The following is a 20,621-nucleotide window of genomic DNA, read 5'->3' on the forward strand; positions in this document are numbered from 1 at the left end:
ATTCTTCAAAAAGAGCACAAAGCATGGCCTTCTCAGCTGCCATAGTTGCAACTCTTGCGTCATCAGAACAGGGTGTTCAACGCACCATCGTTTCCGTTTAGAAAACGTTTTGCACCGTTTTGTCGGGGCTGAACGCAGCCCTGGTTAACCACAACCACAACTGATTGACCAAATTTTAGACTGTGGTATGACTTCCAATGAAGTATAAAAAAAGTTGTTGCAGCAATCTTCCGTTTTTATTTTTAATATGACTTATCCTGGTTTTAACTAAATATTCCAGATGGCCAGATCAAGAAATCTAAACCAAGTGTTAAAATGGTTAATACCTTAGTAGGCCCCCCAAAAAAGAATACTTGAGCACCAAATCAGCATATTGGAATGATTTCTGAAAGATCATGTGACTAAAGACCGGAATTAATGAACGATTGATAAAAAAATCAGCTTTGCCATCACAAAAATAAATTACATTTTAAAATATATTAAAAAAGAAAACAGATTATTGTAATAGTATTTCATGATATTGTTTTTACTTGATTTTTGATCAAATAAATGCAGCCCTGTGAGCATGAGACTTGTTTCAAAAAAACATAAAAAATGGTAGTGTATACGTATGCAGACATCTATGATAAATCTTAACTTTCACTCATAAAACAAGATCTACAGCCGACACAACAACACTTTCAAAAACGATGCATGAGCGTGAACACCAAAAATCAAAGTCAAACGCAAACCAGACAAGTAACAAAGAGAAGTAAAAAATTTATTGCAGTATTTGTTCCTCCACACATGCTGGGGGTCCCTCGTCCCACTGTGGGGTGTAGAGACTCAAATCCTGACCCAGTACATCAAAATCTAGATTTACAAAAAACCCTCCCTTCCATGTAGGCGACAGATACTGCATGCTCTGCTTTCAACCGAATAAATTATGTCCAGGAGACTCCATTTTACAGCACAAAAGAAGTAGAACATAAAGCAGAGGAGATGTTTAAAAGTTTATTTCCCTGGAAACTGAGCTAAGCTAAAGAAATCCATCCGGTGCTAGGTTAAACTCCAAGGTCACTTTATTAAGAACATCAACAGACTAATTTCCAACATTCACTTTAGGTTTATTTCTTTAAACAGATTTTTTTTTTCGTCAGAGATATAAACATTTTTTGTTTCTGTTTTGTGTTAAACTATGATACAGTGGAGGGGGGAAAAAATTCAAACAACCAAGTTGCTGCACAACAGCGAAGGAGCTCTGTTTCTTTCTTTTCCGTTTAACTTAAAAGATGTACAGGAATCACATCTACATTTCCAAACAGACCACACTTTTTAAAATCGTCGTTCTTGAATTCGACCAGTTCCTGCCTTGGATCTTAAAACCTGTGAGTCTGTAGTACTCTTTTCTCTCCGACTTAAGTTTACAAAACGTTAAATCCTGATGAAGTTTGGCTGCTGAAAGTCTGTTGGGTGTAACAGTTCCAGAGTTATTACAGATTTAATTAGCTGGAAGTTCCTTCCTTGGCTGCGTACAGTGAACGTAAAGTCTGCACTACTTTGTTGGACAGTTTGTGTGCGCTTGTCAAGGCAATTTTCTTGTAAATAATGTCAGACTCCTTTATAGTGTCCACCCAAGGCACCAGTTTACGTCCGTCGCGTTTCTTGGCCTCCGCCCAGGTGCCGGAGTACGAGCCGGCCATCCAGCGAATGCTGTAGCCTGTGCTTGTCTTCTGAATAACGCGCGCTATCTGCGGCCGGTCCTTGTACTTGGGGCAGCAGATAGCGATGACGTCCATGGCTTTTACCGTTTCGTTCATGTGACCTGATGCCTCTGCGGAATCTCCGCCTCTTCTGGATCTCCGTGACGACTAGAAGGGAACAAAAACATGGCGTTTTAAAGTGACGGTAACGTTAGACATTGAGAGTCGAATGAAAACATCAGCACCGGGGCTTTCTTACCCCAGGAGCCTTTTCGTCCACATCACTGTCGTCGTCGTACGAGTCGGCAGCATTATTCTTGGGGCTGGAGCCTCCTAGTAGAGCAGTGATGGCTTTATTTCTGGCGTGGATACTGGCTGAAGCGTCCCCTTCCTCATCTTCCTCATCTGGGTCCAAGCGCTCCATCAGTACCTTAAACTGTGGAATAAAACATTTAGAGATAGTCAGTTTGATTCATTTTTGTGAATCAGTTCAAAATGTCCATTTTAATAAATCAATTCAAGAAACTGTTTGTGTCAATACTTAAAATGTTCAAGTCTTTTTTTTTTTCATTTATTAAAATGTCTTCAGTTTTTATTTTAGTATTATTTATATAGCATTATATTAATTAATATGTTGAACTATCTTTTATTTTTATATATCCAACTTTCATTTTAAATGGAAATAAAAATCTATTTAGCCAATTTTTTCTAACCTAAAAAAAGTACTTATTTAAAAAATGTATATTTTATTCTAGCTTTATTTCAGTTAATGGAAATTATTTTAATAGACTGTTTTAGTTAACAATATAAATACTGTTTTTTTATTGTTATAAAGCATATAAAAACAATTCATATTTTCATATTATGCATATATTAAATTATTAAATCACTCTTCTTTGTCTTTTAATTAATTAATTAGTATTTTAAATTAATGTTTAATTAAAAACATTAATGATTATTAATACTTAATAAATGGGATGATATTAATTATAATTAATTAAAAAAAATAACATGCCCTGATTATTTGCCTAGGGGGAAAAAACCAACAAAACTTTTTAAAAATAAAGAAAAAAAAGAAATGACAGCGTTAAGCAATTTTCAAGTTATTTTAGAGCAAATTAAAAAAAATAAATAAATAAACAGAGATGATAAAAAGACTGAATAAAAGTTTTTAAAAATATATTTTTTTGTTTTTATATATTTTTATTTGTATAAAAATATTTTTTTAAAGGGTTAGTTCACCCAAAAATGAAAATTAGCCCATAAATTACTCACCCTCAAGCCATCCTAAGTGTATATAATATGGTTTTGAATATGGATATTTTTCTTACAAAAATGCATCGATTAGCTACAGAAGGCCTTTGTTCACCCCTCGGAGCCGTGTGAGACACTTTTTTTTTTAATGGATGGGTGCTTTTTATTTAACTTGTTTTGGACTGATGCATGCAACACCCGTTGAGTGGCATTAAACAGCTTGACATTTTTAATATAACTCCGACTGGATTCGTCTGAAAGAAGAAAGTCATATACACCTAGCATGACTTGAGGGCGAGTAATTTATGGGCTAATTTTCATTTTTGGGCGCACTAACCCTTTAAAGAAAAAAAATCTAAAACTCATTTAGCCTGTCTAAACAGCACATTATTATGAATCAAAACAAATAAAAAAGAAAATCAGAATGTTTACATCTAAATACTGTCTGACGACTCTCCTCTTGACATCGTAAGTAAGATCTGCATTGGACAGGTTGTTCGTCAGGTAGTCCAGTGTCTGCCGTGGGTTAAAATGCACATTGGCCTTCCTGTTTACAGCCTTATCATAAACCTTTGCAGATTCCGTAGGCGAGTACTTCTGAATTTTACTGCAGGAAGAGACAAAGAGATATTTGTTATGGAGCCAGTGACCATTAACACATTACATCGGTTATGTCAGACCAGAATGCGTTTGGACCAGTGGGTAAAGCTCACCTGTCAGAGAAGCCGTAGAGGTTCTTAAGGTGCTGCTTGAGCATCAGGAGCAGCAAGATGCCCTGAGAGGCATTGGCAAAATCCAGTAAGGGCTCGGGGTTGTCAGGTAGACGCTGCATGACCTTGTCTACGTCCTCCAAGTCGAGGTCTGAATCTGAGTCAGAGTTCACTGCGGTGGATCGTCTGGGTTTCTTGGGCCGACGGATGACATCATCGCTGCTATCACTGCTGCTTCCTCTGCTACTCTCATCCTCTTCCTCAGAGCCATATTTTTTCCCTCGTTTTTTCTTCTTTTCCCGTGGTCTAGGCTCTTTTAGCAAAGACTGTAATACAAGGCAAGATTGTTAGAAAACTGAATGTCAGCTCTCAAAAAAAAAGGGTGGTACAACCCTGTTATCAAAATTGACTTCCAAAATTTTTATTTTTTTGTATATTATATTTATTGTGGTATTTTTGCATTTTCAGACCCATAAACAGTACAATCACAAGACAGGACAAAACACAACTACACAAACAAGAAGGGGGGAAAAAAACAAAAAACTCCTTCAATTAAATTCAGTTTAGCAGATAATCACATCACCAAGTAGAGGCTCGTCAGGTAGTCCAGTGTCTGCCGTGGGTTAAAATGCACATTGGCCTTCCTGTTTACAGCCTTATCATAAACCTTTGCAGATTCCGTAGGCGAGTACTTCTGAATTTTACTGCAGGAAGAGACAAAGAGATATTTGTTATGGAGCCAGTGACCATTAACACATTACATCGGTTATGTCAGACCAGAATGCGTTTGGACCAGTGGGTAAAGCTCACCTGTCAGAGAAGCCGTAGAGGTTCTTAAGGTGCTGCTTGAGCATCAGGAGCAGCAAGATGCCCTGAGAGGCATTGGCAAAATCCAGTAAGGGCTCGGGGTTGTCAGGTAGACGCTGCATGACCTTGTCTACGTCCTCCAAGTCGAGGTCTGAATCTGAGTCAGAGTTCACTGCGGTGGATCGTCTGGGTTTCTTGGGCCGACGGATGACATCATCGCTGCTATCACTGCTGCTTCCTCTGCTACTCTCATCCTCTTCCTCAGAGCCATATTTTTTCCCTCGTTTTTTCTTCTTTTCCCGTGGTCTAGGCTCTTTTAGCAAAGACTGTAATACAAGGCAAGATTGTTAGAAAACTGAATGTCAGCTCTCAAAAAAAAAGGGTGGTACAACCCTGTTATCAAAATTGACTCATTTTAAAAGCTGTTATTATTCACTAATTTTTTTTTTTGTATAATATATTTATTGTGGTATTTTTGCATTTTCAGACCCATAAACAGTACAATCACAAGACAGGACAAAACACAACTACACAAACAAGAAGGGGGGAAAAAAACAAAAAACTCCTTCAATTAAATTCAGTTTAGCAGATAATCACATCACCAAGTAGAGGCAAAGGGGTTCAAAGCAACTTCTTGCACAATATGAAATCATAGACAAGGTGAAATACTATTGTAATAATAACAATTATAAAATAATAATAATAATAGGTAACAACCTAAGCATTTTTAACCTCAAAAGGGCATTACTTAAGGAAAATTACCATGGTAACAGAGAGCAAATAGATTTGCAACAGTGTCAACATTGTCGCTAGTTTTGACAAATAATTGAGGAAAAGAAAAAGTCAAATATTGAAATTAAATTTAGAGAGAAAAAATCTGAGCATATTAAGATTGACACGGAAATGAAAGAAAATAGCAATTACAAGAAAAGAAAATTAAATTTCAAATAGTATCGCCGTTATTAGAAGTTTTTAACAGGTGATTGAAAAGAGGCCTCCAGGAAGCATCAAACTGATCTATATTTCCAGAAATACTATATCTAAGTCTTTCCACATGCAGGGTGGAGGAGAGTTCTGACAACCAAGTTTTGAATAGTGGCTTCGACTTTTTCTTCCACACGCAAAGAATAGATTTTTTTGCAATCATCATACCATACTGTATAGGCAGTCAGAAAGCATGGCTAAGACGCTGCAAGGAAGCTGACCAGCCAAGAACAGCAGTCACAGGATTTAAAGGAAGCTCACATGCATAAGCATCAGAGAGAAATTGAAAAACTTCTGACCAAAATTCACAAAGTTTTGGGCATGCCCAAAAAAGATGACCAAGAGAGCCCTCCGCAGATTCGCACTTATTGCAGAGAGGGGAAATATTAGAATAGAAAGTGTTCAGTTTGACCCTTGAATAATGTAATCTATGCAGCACCTTGTACTGAATAAGCTGGTGTCTGGCATTAATAGAGCAGATGTATATATTTTTAAGACATTTTGCCCAGTCCTCCTCAGAAACCTGAATATTCAATTCATTTTCCCAATCATTTTTCAGATGATTAGTAGAGATATCTAACTGAGTTGCAAAGAAATCTACAAATTTTGTGATTAACTTTGGGGTATTGGGGGTGCAAGTAAGCAATTTGTGTAATTCATTATCAGCTGATAATGTTTCAAAATTTGGCATAGTGGAACGAACATAATTTCTGATTTGTAGGTATCTGAAAAAGTGTGAAGCAGGAAGGTCATACTTCTCTTTTAGCTGAGAAAATGTAGCAAAACTTTTGTCCATATATAAATCTCTTAAGGTGAGAATTCCTTTTCTAGCCCAACCTGTGAACACTGGATCTAAGAGTGAAGGTTTAAAGGCATGGTTACGACTGATTGGAGCCAACAAAGAGGTATTTGGCAGTTTAAATGTCTTGCTGATCTGACGCCATATCCTAAGAGAATTATTAATCATAAAGTGGGATCCTACTGCGGCTTTAGATGTCTCTGGGGCTGCAAATAGCAATGAGGAGAGAGACGAGTTTGAAGAACCCCGTTCAATCACAAGCCATGAAGGAAGATCTTCTGAGAAACTATCGGGGTGTGGGTCATACCAGTAAGTTAAGGCTCTACAATTGGCAGCCCAGTAGTAGTGCTGAAAATTTGGTAGACCTAAACCCCCCAATGACCTTGGCTTGCACACATGTAATTTAGATATTCTATGTGTTTTGAAGCCCCAGACAAATGGCAGTACAATAGAGTCTAAAATTTTGAAGAACTTTTTAGGCAAATATATTGGTAAGTTCTGAAAAAGATATAAAAATCTGGGCAATGTCACCATCTTAATAGCGTTCACATGCCCCATCATTGATAGAGGTAGGGTGCGCCAGCATTTTATATTGCTCTTTAGGTTTTCTATCATAGTTAAATAATTAAGCTTATATATCTCCTTAGGGTTTCTAGGTATATTAACTCCAAGATATTTCAAGCTATTTATGGTTATTTTAAAAGGTAAACTATGCATAAAAATTGGGTCGATATTATTAGTCACTGCTAAAAATTCACTTTTTTGCCAGTTTAGTGAGTAACCAGAGAGTTTACCAAATGTTTCTAACAGATTTAGTAATGGAGGTATAGACTGTTCTGGGTTGCGAAGATATAAAATAATATCATCTGCGTAGAAAGAAATATGATGATTAATTCGGCCTATTATTCACTAATTATAACAATAAAATTAAAAGTACTAAAAATCATATTTGTTAAATGAAGTAAAGCTAAATATTGGATGAAAAACTTTAGCTTAAGGTGAAGTAACAAAATGAATAAAACTAAAACAAATACAATTTAAGCTAAATAGAAATTAATATATATTAAATTAAATGAATAAAACTAAAAATAATAACAATGACAAATGCACATACCAAAATGACTGAAGATAAAACTAAAGTGAAAAATAAAAGCTATACAAAATATTAAATAATACTATGTATATAAATAACACTGTTCAAAAATTTCTAAACCAATTTTCTTAACAGTACTTTTTTCTATAAATATATATATTTATATATATAGAAATGAAAAATAAGATAAGGATAAGCTAGTTTGGAATTAAAGTCTGGTTCGTAGATACTGATCAACTTATTCAACTTATCTACCCTAAATGAAAAAGAAAGAAATCATTCAACATGGCTGCGTGCAAAATGTTACAAAACTAATTTTCGTTGTTGGTTTTAAAATTACAAATAAAAAAAAAGATTGATTTAACGATGGATTTAACATTGTAACATTGTAACATTTCTGCATGATTTTTATTTACTAGATTTAATCGATAGGTAGAATGGGGCAAAAATGACCATTTTAAGGGCAAGGAGGAGGATATTTGTGTTTACTACTATCCCTTTTCATGCCACATTAATTTGATTTCCGTCATATATAAAAGTTACAGTAAAAGGATAGAAAAACACCTCTTTGAAGGACTGCAGCAGGTTGCTGCCGGACACTGATAGTGTGATGTCTACATGGTGCATGATGAACAGCGGCTCTTCCTGACTCTGAAATGGGAAGCAGGCGAGATTGTCTGCGGTATACAGCAGCAAGTTCACGTCTGACTTCTGCATGGGAAGAAAACAAAATGGCATTATTGAAGAAACACAGGCCACTGAAAATGCTGACAGATATAGAAAAGTATAAACTGTAGCTACAGAAGATAATACAAAAGATAGTAATCGACAGAGTGACATATAATGCAAAACATTACAAAAACACTGACCGTGTTGTCATCAAACAGGTTGAGCAGCGAGATGAGGAAAGCCCTGCGGTGTTGTCTGTTTACGCGCACCATGGTGTAGAGGTGAGAGCAAAGAGCCATGTTTGTCTCATCCTGTCGGAAACCCCTGATTACTGTGTCCTTTGAATCCACGATGGCTTGCTGCACCTGATAGGACATCTTCATCCCCGCCACAGCCTTCATCTGTTTGGATGGCATGTATGGCCAGGGTTATTTCAGTATAACTGACATATTATATAGTTTTTATTAATATTTGGAATTAATTAACACTTTACAATAGGGTTCATTAGTTAACTACATTAGGTAACGAACTAAGAATGAACAATACTTCTACAGCATTTATTAGTCTTAATTCATGTTAATTTCAGCATTTACTAATGCATTATTAAAATCTGTTTGTTAACTGTGTTTGTTAACTTGTTAATGCACTGTGAACTAACATGAAACAATGAATGAGTGTATTTTTATTCACATTAATAAAGATTAATAGTGTAATAAATACATTGTTCATTGTTTGTTTGTGTTAGCTAATACATTAACTGTTAACAAAGTACACCTTACTGTAAAGTGTTACCATTAATTGTTATATTTTATAATAGTACATATATATATACTGTGTATATATGTGTGTGTGTGCGCGTGTGACCCTGGACCACAAAACCAGTTATAAGTAGCACAGGTATATTTGTAGCAATAGCCAAAAATACGTTGTATGGGTCAAATTTATGCCAAAAATCATTAGGATATTAAGTAAAGATCATGTTCCATGAAGATATTTTGTAATTATCAAATATATCAAAACTTAATTTTTGATTAGTAATATGCATTGCTAAGAACTTCATTTGGACAACTTTAAAGGTGATTTTCTCAATATTTTGATTTATTTGATTTTATTTGAAAATGCTCATTCATTCTCTGACAGCAGGTGGAGCGTATGGTAGAAATATGTTTCCCGGTAACAGCAGAACACAAAGCAGCTGCAGCACCGGACTTTGAACCTGCAGCGCTTGTGTTAATTTAATGAAATCATAGCCTTTTGAAGTTTAATCGTCACATTCAGCCATATGGCAATTCTGGTCTTTCCGTCCCCAAATTTAAGACCTCTTGAAATCATAATTAAGACTTTCTTGTACAATTTAAGACTTTTTAAGGCCTTAAATTTGATACAACTAAATGTAAGACTTTTTAAGACCTGCGGAAACCCTGATTATGTAAACAGTTTTGGTTTAAAAAAATAAAGGGGTTCAATAAAAAAAATTATTTCATTAACTTATTTCAGGTAACACTTTTTTTTTATGATTTTAGCCTAATGCACCTAAAATTTCTTGCAGCATCATACATGACAAATGCATGTTAGTTGTTCAAATCCACTTACGTGAATGAATCCTGTGTATTTCTTATCAATCTCCACCAGCTGTTGATCAGATTTATTCCTCATAGTAGGTTCCGAGTCGGTTCCCATTGCAATAAGATACGGAACGCACTGATGGAGGAGGAAAAAAGTCAGTTAAACTAAAAGCTCTTTCAGACTGGCTTTAGGAGTGTTTGTGCAGAGGATACGTACCTGTACAGGATGAACGAGGCCTTGGCTGAGTGTCAGGGCGATTACATTGAGGGCAAAGTGCCTTACGCTGGATTGCGTGTGGAAAAAGCTCTCCAGCACCTGCTTGAGGTAGAGCTGCATGATAGAACTGCTCATGCCAGATGAGATGTCACCCATCTCCTTTAAGTCCTCCTGCTTAGACATCTTCTTCCCTGAAAAGACCAAAGACAAAGAATGAGAATAAAAATAGCCGACTGGCTAGCTACTTACCAAGTGACAGATGCGTTGAACACAGACAAGAACATCCTGTATAAACAACACTCACACTCCCTGTCGGCTTCCTGCATGCGCGAGTCTTCCTCCTGCAGGTATGTCTGCAGATTCTTTAGCACCTGGATCTTCAGATTCAATGACGTTTTCCTGTCAGCCAGGAGGCAGTTGTAGAGGTTTTTCACATCTGAAGCAAACATTAGCCCTGGGTGCTGGATTAACAGGAAGCCTGGAGAACCAAGATCATGGTTTTGTTTACAGTGAGTGAAGTGAAAAGGTAAAAACAAGAAATTTAGTGATTTATGGAGAGCAAATATTTACCTAGACCAATGATGGCCTTGGTCTGCACCTCCTCATCCTCATTTTTAGTGAAATACAGCAACAGCTCCAGCACTTTGTCTTTTATGACCACCTGAAAGAGAAGAAGACCATTAACCAGACGGGTAAAGGAGTGAATCTTACAAAAACAATTCAAGGTTACATTTGATAAAGGAAATGAAACACATTATAGGGCCATAAAGACATTTTCATATTTTGACATTATGCTTAAATGACATTTCATGTCAATTAAGCACATTGGCCTCAAAATTCTCATTCTCATATGTCCGGATGTTTCATTTTTGTTTTTTGGTACAAAAAATGATTCTCATTACTGTCGATTCTCATTAGATTCTAATTGCTGTAGTACAATAATTTTTATTAGATTTAAAAAGTATTTAAATCTGCATTATAAGCAGCAATAATGTATAAACAAAATGTAAATGTATCAGCTTTTTCATATTAAAAGCAACAAGTAAATTACTTAAATATTTTTAAATGAAATGATTTAAATGAATGAATAAATTTGACTACTCAGTCCCACTGATCTATTAAAAATAGACGTCTATTTTTTAATGCATAAAATATTTATTGTCATATAAGATTAATAATACATAAATATCAAAAACTTAATAATTAATCATATAATTGTAATTATAATATATATTTCAATTAATACAATAATGAACAACATTTATTCATTTTGATTGTGGGAATTTATAAAACCTGTTCTTTAATATACTAAAATAAAATAATTTATTTAACTCTTGACAAAATGTGTGAGATTAACACAATTACAAAAACATGTAATTAACATATATATATATATATATATATATATATATATATGAATGTGACTAGTCTATTATAGTTCATTATAGTCTATAATAAATTGATGTACTTAAAACTTGTCTATGTTTATTAATGCATACAAATCTTTCCTTGGATTTGAGACTTTTAAAATCCAGAAATCATCAGGATCTCACCTTATTACTGCCTTTGAACTCCTCTTGGTCAAAGTCGAAGTGTCGGCTTAGGGCACCCACAGTGAAGAGTGAACGCAGTAGAGCGGGTTTATTAGAGACCAGTACAGTGCTGTTCGAGTCTTCCTGATGCTGCAACTTCAGCTTGTTTAGTGCTCCTTCACATGAAAGAAGAAGAACTTTAGAGTGATTAACACTCTCAGGATCATAGAAGAGCAAAAGACTCCTGCCAGTTGTTGAAATTTACTCACCATAGTATCGGTTGAAACAAGACCACACAAACTTGTAGTTATGGGTGACCTTATTGACAACCGCACCAAGACAACTCACGCAGTGCTGCACAACCTGCAGGAAACAAGGCAGATGGCACCATGAAGCTGTTGACACACAAACCGCTGGACACCAGAGCTGTTGATACTCGCTCTCCAACTGACCGTCATGCCGTATTTGATGATGAGTTTCATCAGGTCTTCTTCGATGGTGGTGAGGAAGTTTTCACTCGGATGGTCCATCAAAGGAACAACGAGCTCCAGGATTTTAGCCACATTACAGATCACCATAAAATCACTCTGAGTCTGTAGGGACATAATAAGCACAAGAAGCACCTTCACTCTCTGGCCTCTAGATGGCAGCACAACACCATTTATTGCAATACATTCCCAGACAGCACTCACATTACACTTTGTGGTCAGGTATGGCTGCATAGTCATGGCATGTTTCACCATCAACTGGGGTCGGATCTTGCTAAACAGGTACAGCGTTGTGATACATGCCACTAGGCGATCGGATGTCAACCCCTTATTCTCACAGTCTGCAAAACAAAAAAAATAACTCACCAAAAGTTCAATTAAGGTAAATCCTTTGCTTCAGAATTTAATACACCTCATACCAGCGAGAGACTCCTCGTATTTCAGAATATGATCTACGAGACTGTCCACCAGCTGAGCACAAGCCTTCCTGGCCGGTTTGTACGAGGCATCCTCTTCTGACTTTAGCAGCTGTGACAAGACGGATTACACCAATGGTTAGGTTACTTTTTGTTTTGTTTTTTACCTGAAAAAGTAAATGCATTATTCCAGTTCACACTTCCTCTGGGGCTAATGCTATGTTCAATTCAACTCAGAAAGTCAGAATTTGCAACTTCCTACTTTGGAAAAGAGCAACAGAATGGATTTGAATGAGTATTTTGCTCTTCTATCACCCCTTTTGGGTTTCAAACCTTTCAAGGTACTATCCCAGATCTCCGAGAACCCCTAAATGCACTACTAAGCATTGGAAAAGCAAATCCAAACTGTCCTTGAACCATAGATGGCCAACTTACATTCTGAAGGAGTTGTTCGAACCAGTCGTAACCGGAATCCTTGCATGCAGCGACCTGAGAGACAATGATTCACGTCAGAGGGACATAATGTGACCTTAAAGTACATGTCCTGAGGGTCAGATTTTAGCCCACTCTGCAGATCCTTACCACGTCGGTGATGTTGAGAATCTTGCGAGTCATGGCCTCTTTATCATGATTAGGTGTTGGGGTGAACCAGAGCTTCTGAAATGTCTCATTTACCAATTTCTGAATAAGAAATAGCAAAAATAAACTGGTTATAACATAACTGCACAATAAAATAAAATGAAAAATTTTTTTTAGCCCCCTAAATAAGATTTTTTTAATATTTTACTACTAGTTTATAAAGTAAATCAACTTAAACATTTTTTATTATTTTATTTAGTAATTTCCAAATAAAACATGTACAAAACAAAACATGTACATAAATGTGAAGTACGTGGATTACAGATCTGAAAAGAGAAAAACGCAACTAACCTTGATGCCTTCTTCGTCATTGACCCTCCTGATCATCTTTACACACATCTCTGTGATCTTGTTGAAGGTGGGCTGCTCCAGACAGATGTCCCGTAGAATTTTAATAACTCTCTTCCTCACACTGATGCCTGTGTCCTGCAGAAAACATTTGCCAGCTCAAATCAGCCTACATGATGCATTCAAAGCAATCAGTTTTCACTGCTAACTGGAAATAAAAGCATGTGTTAAATTTACAATAATAGTTACAACTGTACAGATGGCCAATTATTAGCACTACATAAACCCAAATGGAGTGATCAACTTAAAGCAGAGGGGTCTTGTATCAAACTGAAGTGGCTTATTTCATGGGTTTTACCAAATAAATAAATAATTTAATTAATGGGTGGGCATGAAATATTGATTTGCATATGGTTGTTCTTAAAAGGGGGAGAAACACAAAACACTTGGAAAATTAAAAAATTGACTGACGGCATACATGGTAATAATTTGTTGTAACAATTGTTTTTGTTTTATTGTAAAATTAATCTTGGTGATTATAATTTTTTTTTGCTGTATAACAGGAAAAATAAATAAAAAAGAAATATTGATTCATTAAATTATTTTATTACATGAGAACAAAGAAACTGCTGACTGCTACTAAAGACATCAAACAAGCTATTAAGAAAATCTGGTAAGGACAAGGGACAAATAAATTTTTTGCAGTCATAATGCAAAAAATATATCTACAATACAGGCAAGTATATATAGAAAGAAAAGCACAAACCAGGATGCGCTCGATCAGCATGTCATAATACTGTTCAGTTAGCTGTGGTCGACTCAGTACGAAGCGCCCCAGCAGCTCTACCGCAGCTTCTCTCACACTGGTGGAATTGTCCATCAGTCGGCCATGAACTCCCCGCTGCATGTCCGACTAAACCAGAAAAAGCAAATGAGAATTTAAAATATGCAAATAAAGACATTAAAAAGCGTAGTTTTTTTGGGAACTGCACTCACCCGTGCCAGAATCCTCGGATCCACTGCAACCACTTCAGAAAGACATTTCATCGCTTTAGTTCTCACCGCGATGGCACTTTCACCAAGGACTCTCAAAATCTACAGATACAAATGGGGAGATGTATTATTGATATGCAAATACAAAGAAATATGCTGAGAGACGGAATGGCCTCTAACCTGTGTGAGATAAATATCAAAGCTCTGTGCAAACGGCCTCATGGAGGCCAGATATCGCACAATAAGACACGAGTCCTCATAGTCGACAGTATCCGAGTTTACTCTGTGAGAAAACACGTAGCAGGTGTCAAAATGTTTCTAAAAATATTGCATTTTTATTTTTTGGGTGAACTATGCCTTTAACAAAGTGAAACATTTCTGCTGTTTGTACCTCAGAGAGCTGAATTTCGATGCCGTGGTCTTGATAACAGACCGGAGGAACTTCTTGCGCGCTTCGGCTTTCTGCAAGATCTCACTAGTGGTCTCGACGTCCCTTGCATGGTGCGCCCCATCGGACGAGTCGTCGTCCCTCTGACTCTGCGATTTCATGGCTTTCTCTGTCTCAGTGCTGGTGTCCCTGAACCACTGCGCGATGTAGAACTTTCGCGCAAACTTTTGGAAATTAAGATATCAGAACAACTTTAAAACCTCCAGAGATTCTTGGGGCTTTTTTTTCTTGTTACAATAATATGTCTGAATTTTCTCACCAATAGTGACGGGTCAGTCTCTACATTCTCGTTCAGGTAACCCAGCAGAGCCTTCTGCAGCTGCTGAATCTCATCGCCACCTGAGCTCTGTAAAACACAAACTGGCATGAGTTTCTTTCAGGCCATGAGGGATTCATACTTGTGATGGGGCGGACTCTGCCGTTTACCTCTCCGAGGATGCGGTTGATTGAACGCTGGTCCATTTTGCTGGTGACAGCATCTTTGCGAAGACGTGCAGCCACTGTGCCCAAATAATCCAAAGAGGCCACTCTCAAAGCCATCTCTGTCTGCTTATTACTGAATTGATGAACCTACCACGAGAAACCAGAGCATTGTGTGAGTTTGCAATTAATGTAACAGTGTACATTCTACCTGTGAAATATCAATCTGAAACTCACCAGCAGCCTTCCCAGAAGGCTCAGCAGCAGCTCTGCAGCTGGCCAATCAGGTTTATTCACTGTGGACAGTAGATCCTGAACAAAGTTCTCAAACAGTGGCCTGTAGTCATCCTCACCTTGCTTACTACCACACCTGAAATTTAAACAAAAATTCAATAAATGAACATAACAGTGCAGTGAAGATTTTTCTTGAAAGAAATAAAATGTAGCAGATATCTAGAAGCACATATACAGAGCATCTGCTGCTCAACCCTTCGCAGTAATATTATTCAGTATTGCCCCTGTCAAACAAACGCCCCTCCCTCAGAATGATTTACAAGTAAATTAAATTAAAAAACATAATAAACAAATAAATTCAAACATTTAGAGGCATTGTACAAATAATAGGTATCCTAATTAAAACTATAACAATAATTTAGCGATGCACGTGTTGTTTGTCCTGAGATGGCATGGTTAAGCCCTTTTGAAAAGCATCAGATGAGAGTAAAACAGGTGTTTCCTGAGACAGTGCACATGCTTAGCTTAAATACAGTATGTAGACTAAAAGACATGCATTACTGATCCCAGAAGAACATAAAACATAAATGACTTTAAAGTTAATTTTACCCCAATATAAATGGGTTGAAGTGTGAGGGTTGGAATGATGTCAGGCGCTTTTCTTACTTTTTGAGGAAAACGGAGAGGAAGTTTTGTGCTGTCCTCATTGCAGTCTCATACGAGTTTGTGATTAATACATCCTTATCAACCTGCAAAAAATGTAATAACTATAAAATAAGCTTAAAAAAATAAAAATATCAAACGTTCTTGGAAAGCACTTTTTTTCAGAAGAGACTATTTTTTACAGAAGAGATATGTCACATATCATAATGTGACATATTGCAGTCATTTCAGAATATAGCTATTAGCTAAACAAGAGGTAAAATAGGCCAAAAATGGCCTTAAACAGGGTCTTCTTGCTATTGTACCTTTGAGACCTGTCAATATAAAATGATAACATGGAATTTGTAAAATACCTCAAAAGTTTAGGGTCAGTAAGATTTTTTTTATTATTATTTAAAGAAATTAATAATTGTATTCAGCATGAAATTGATAAAACATGACAATAACAGCTTCTTAAATGATGTTCTTTTGAATTTTCTATTTAATCAAAGGATCCTGAAAATATAAGTATCACGTTTTCCACAAAAATATCAAGCATCACAACAGTTTTCAATATTGATAATAATAAGAAATGTTTCTTGAGCAGCAAATCAGCATATTAGAATGATTTCTGAAGGATCATGTGATACTGAAGACTGAAGTAATGATGCTTAAAATTCAGCTTTTGCATCACAAGAAAGAGATTTTATCACAATTTTAAATGAATACAATTTCACAATATTCTTGTTTTTCTATAGTTTTGATCAATTAAATGCAGCCTTAATGAACATAAGACACTTAAAAACATTTTTTTTTTAATCTTACAGACCCCAAACATTTAAACAGTAGTGTAGGTTGTATGTTTTCTTTTTTTTCCAGAAATGCTGCTTCAGTGAACATCAGGGTATGTCTACTTAGTTGATCACAAGAGCAAGGAAAATCCTCTGTTCCAACACATCTATAAATATAACTTAACTCTTACCTTTCTGTCATTATCATCATCAAAATCCTTATCAGAAGGTAGATGGACCACACACTGAATGAGTTGCAGAACCAGCGCCGTCACCATCTGAATGTACATGGGCTCCCCATCCACGTCACTGCTGTTCAGTCTGCACACAGATTATAGTCAATACACATGCTCAAATTGTGCCCCGAACAGCTGGTAGACCAGACTGCAGTATTTACCTGAAATTTCTCAAATTTCTCTTGCTGGTTGGCAGTCTTGCAAGAGAGGTGAAGATCTCCTCCAGGATCAGCTGCCTGTGCTTCTCGTATCTAGAAAACACCTGGAAATTGCATGACACAACAATGTTAGATGCAGTTAGCACAGCAAAGCATAGCGTAAAAAAAAAAGCTGAACTGCACTGATACTTACAGCCGTCACTAGTTTAATGGCACAAAGCTGCAGCTCACTCACATTCTCAACAAAGAATGGAGTGATACCTAGAGACGAGACCTGTAGAGAGAGAGTTAACATTAACATGAAGCCCTAATAATAATAACAATAATAATGATAAATCACTTGAAGATCATGTGATTTTCGGTTAGGAGATCTTGTGATGCTTTTTAAAGCAAAGTTGGGGTTGATTTCGAGTTCACATACAAACATAAATAGAATAGGCTAATTCAATTTGTCTACTTTAATGTAAGATAACATATATTTCGTCAGTGATAGAAATATGATTTACGACGGTAGTGTAAGCAAGTTTAGTTTGAAAACGTTTAATAGTAAATAAGACACAATTAGACAATATTTGAATAAAATAATAATAAATATGTATTTAATCTCTAATTAATATTTTTTGTCCAATTATTTGCCCAGTTAGTTTTGGTATCGAGGTAAAAGTTCCCTTGCATTCGCTATATAACAGTGGGTGGTGGTCACGAAGATGACTGAGCAAATTTGATGCGTTTCCCCCTTTTGCAGTGATTTACTTCTTGCAAGATCGGCAGACAGGGTGACCGTCCTCGATTAAATTGCCTTCAAGACTCTTGTAAAAGCCAAAATACGACCAGACCACCGATTTGGTTCTCTTAGATGGCTGAAAAATCTCCCGAGCGCGGTCACTGCCTTCCGCCATTTCGTCTCGTGCAAAAAAAAAACAACAACACTGCATGCTGCTTCTGCATCAGACTGATGCTGGCTGGACAGGATTTACCGCGAGTTTTCAAAAGCACGATAATCAAACACGGTTTTGATGATAATTAAATTTTAAACGGTAATACTAACCGTCAGTTAGTATTTTATCATGATTTATCGTGAAACCGGTAATCGTTCCATCCCTACTCAGAATATATTTGATAATAAGGGACCAATGAGATCTCATGGTCGGGATAAAAATATAAACCAAGCAACAGACATCTTGTCGTATAACACTTTGTGGCCCTACCTGGTAAGGATAAAAACTCAAGTTAGCATGGAAGTGAAAGGATCTTATAGGTTAGGACACTGTTTTAATGTCCAAAACTGACCACCACGAGGGTCCACCCTGTAGACGGGGTCGTACTGCGGGTACAACGTGTTCTGTAGATGGAACTTGGTGTACTGCACGACCCTCTCGATAACATCCTCAATGTAAACAGCCTTCGGCATTCGTGCTGAGGTCATGATGTTAAGAGCCGTCAGACAAGCATCAGCAGATTTGGTGACACGTTCCATGATGAGGTCACGCCACAAACGCTCCTCGTCGTCCCTGTCGTTGTCCTGAAATCACAAGGACAGGGAACCTGTCAGCGAGAGTCAACGGCAGAGCCATTCTGCCAATAGAAACTACAATGATTCTTACATGATTCATGAGGGTGGAGAGCTTCGCACCATCCTGAATATTTTTTTCCAAAATACTCTGGACCTTCACCATCTTATCAGTAGGAATCTGAGGATAAAAGCAGTTAGCATTAAAAGATCATGTATTGATGTGTCCTGTCTCTTGAGCCTGGTCCCAATCTCTCCTGTTGACAGAGGTGTACCCACCTTATGCATGATGCCCATAGCCTTTATTTTGGCTGATTCACTGCTCAACTCCGACAACTGGTGTTTTCCGAGGAGCAGCTCCTGAGGAATCTCGTCATCATCTGAATTCATTAAATCAATTACTGTCAAACTTGCAGAAGCATTCCAGTACAGCACAATCTGCAATCATTTGAACACGTCAAATGTAATAATTTCTGCACATTTACCTAACAATGTCAAGTCCACGTCTTCAAGGTTTTCAAGAATGTTGTCAACACTGGTGGAAAATCTCTTGAACGTGGAGGAGTCCATCATTTCTGTGGAGCACAAGTTGGATTACTAAAGTTTTGTCTCGGTTCTTTTTCGAACGCTTTGGGGGCACTAAAAGCCAGGAAGATGAAAAATTTGAATGGAAAAGCAACTTAAATCGATCTCAACTCCAAGTAATTAAGCAGAGAAGATGAAAATGAAAATTCTGTCATTAATTACTCACCTCATTTCGTTCCAAACCTGTAAGACCTACGTCGTTCATCTTCGGAACACAAATTTAGATGTTTTTGATGGATTCCGAGAGCTCTCTGACCCTCCCACAGACAGCAAGGATCCTAACACGATCAAGGCTCAGGAAACGTAGCAAGGACATTGCTAAAATAATACATGTGACATCAGTGGTTCAACCGTAATTTTACGAAGTTACGAGAATACTTTTTGTGCGCAAAAAAACAAAAATAACGACTTTATTCAACAATTTGTCTCCTCCTCGTCACCCTATAGCACCATTTTGGAGAGTATCACATACGTAAACAACATATCCACGTACATACGTTGTTTACGTATGTGAATTGTTGAATAAAGTCGTTATTTTTGTTCTCGTATTCTCGTCGCTTCATAAATTACGGTTGAACCACTAATGTCACATGGATTATTTTAACAAAGTCCTTGCTACATTTCTAAGCCCTGATCGTGTTAGGATCCTTGCTGTCTATGCAGGGTCAGAGAGCTCTCGGAATCCATCAAAAATATCTTAATTTGTGTCCCGAAGATGAACGAAGGTCTTACAGGTTTGGAACGACATGAGGGTGAGTAATTAATAACAGATATTTCATTTTTGGGTGAACTTTCCCTTTAAAGCCATTAGAAATGGAAAGGCTAAAAGTGAAACACAATACGGTTTGCAGTTAATGTGAGTGCAAAATGGATGTGAACTAACTGCATTCTGTAGAAATTAGGGCTGGTAAAGGCCCGTTCACACCAAGGATGATAACTATAAAGATAACGATAAAGATATAGTTCTATAAATCGTTCTCAATATTAAAGAATAGCAGAGTTCACACCACAACTATAACGATAAAGACAAAGAGAAACGATATCGTTGGAATCACTTTCAAAACGATTTTTCTCCAGCTGATGAACGATAAATCACTGACAGCCAATCAGAATCCATCATGCTGTAACAAGCTCGAGAATTTAAAGCGGCAGACAAGCGTGCGCTTAGAATAAACAGACGATATCGTTCGCTGGTGTGGACGCTAATATCGTTATCGTTCTTGGTGTGAACGGGGCTTAAGGGATTGAAATTTTTAATCGAATTAATTACATGATGTGGCGATTAATTAATCACAAATTAATCGCACATCAAATTTGGCTGAGAAATTACTCCCAAAAGATCATTTAAAGTCATTGCTGTCGTGTAAAGCATCAAACATACATTACAAATGGCAGCTTCAGCAATAAATATTTAGTTTGATAAAATCTATTACATATACTCTTTTGGACCATGAGGGTGAG

General features: G+C 36.8%; 1 protein-coding gene across 1 annotated transcript in view; it reads right to left on the reverse strand.

Annotated features, from left to right (window-relative positions):
* Window positions 1-742: 742 nt before the first annotated feature.
* The window catches only part of LOC107583412 (nipped-B-like protein B), a 36,015-nt gene continuing 16,136 nt past the window's right edge, over window positions 743-20,621 (reverse strand). Inside the window, 35 exon segments of the mRNA XM_016269614.1 lie at window positions 743-1,850; window positions 1,942-2,118; window positions 3,369-3,543; window positions 3,650-3,894; window positions 4,666-4,779; window positions 7,894-8,040; window positions 8,199-8,399; window positions 9,592-9,699; window positions 9,781-9,971; window positions 10,085-10,258; window positions 10,351-10,441; window positions 11,334-11,488; window positions 11,582-11,675; window positions 11,765-11,905; window positions 12,005-12,141; window positions 12,220-12,328; window positions 12,652-12,705; window positions 12,799-12,897; window positions 13,147-13,281; window positions 13,910-14,056; window positions 14,140-14,238; window positions 14,317-14,419; window positions 14,528-14,748; window positions 14,844-14,930; window positions 15,011-15,154; window positions 15,242-15,374; window positions 15,905-15,987; window positions 16,863-16,992; window positions 17,069-17,169; window positions 17,259-17,339; window positions 18,244-18,269; window positions 18,332-18,587; window positions 18,670-18,756; window positions 18,855-18,955; window positions 19,061-19,150. Coding sequence (XP_016125100.1) covers window positions 1,485-1,850; window positions 1,942-2,118; window positions 3,369-3,543; window positions 3,650-3,894; window positions 4,666-4,779; window positions 7,894-8,040; window positions 8,199-8,399; window positions 9,592-9,699; window positions 9,781-9,971; window positions 10,085-10,258; window positions 10,351-10,441; window positions 11,334-11,488; window positions 11,582-11,675; window positions 11,765-11,905; window positions 12,005-12,141; window positions 12,220-12,328; window positions 12,652-12,705; window positions 12,799-12,897; window positions 13,147-13,281; window positions 13,910-14,056; window positions 14,140-14,238; window positions 14,317-14,419; window positions 14,528-14,748; window positions 14,844-14,930; window positions 15,011-15,154; window positions 15,242-15,374; window positions 15,905-15,987; window positions 16,863-16,992; window positions 17,069-17,169; window positions 17,259-17,339; window positions 18,244-18,269; window positions 18,332-18,587; window positions 18,670-18,756; window positions 18,855-18,955; window positions 19,061-19,150 — 4,802 coding nt within the window. The 3' untranslated portion in view covers window positions 743-1,484.

Source organism: Sinocyclocheilus grahami, unplaced genomic scaffold (genome assembly GCF_001515645.1).
Source record: "Sinocyclocheilus grahami isolate Dianchi unplaced genomic scaffold, SAMN03320097.WGS_v1.1 scaffold53.1, whole genome shotgun sequence".
NCBI classification, from domain to species: Eukaryota; Metazoa; Chordata; class Actinopteri; order Cypriniformes; family Cyprinidae; genus Sinocyclocheilus; species Sinocyclocheilus grahami.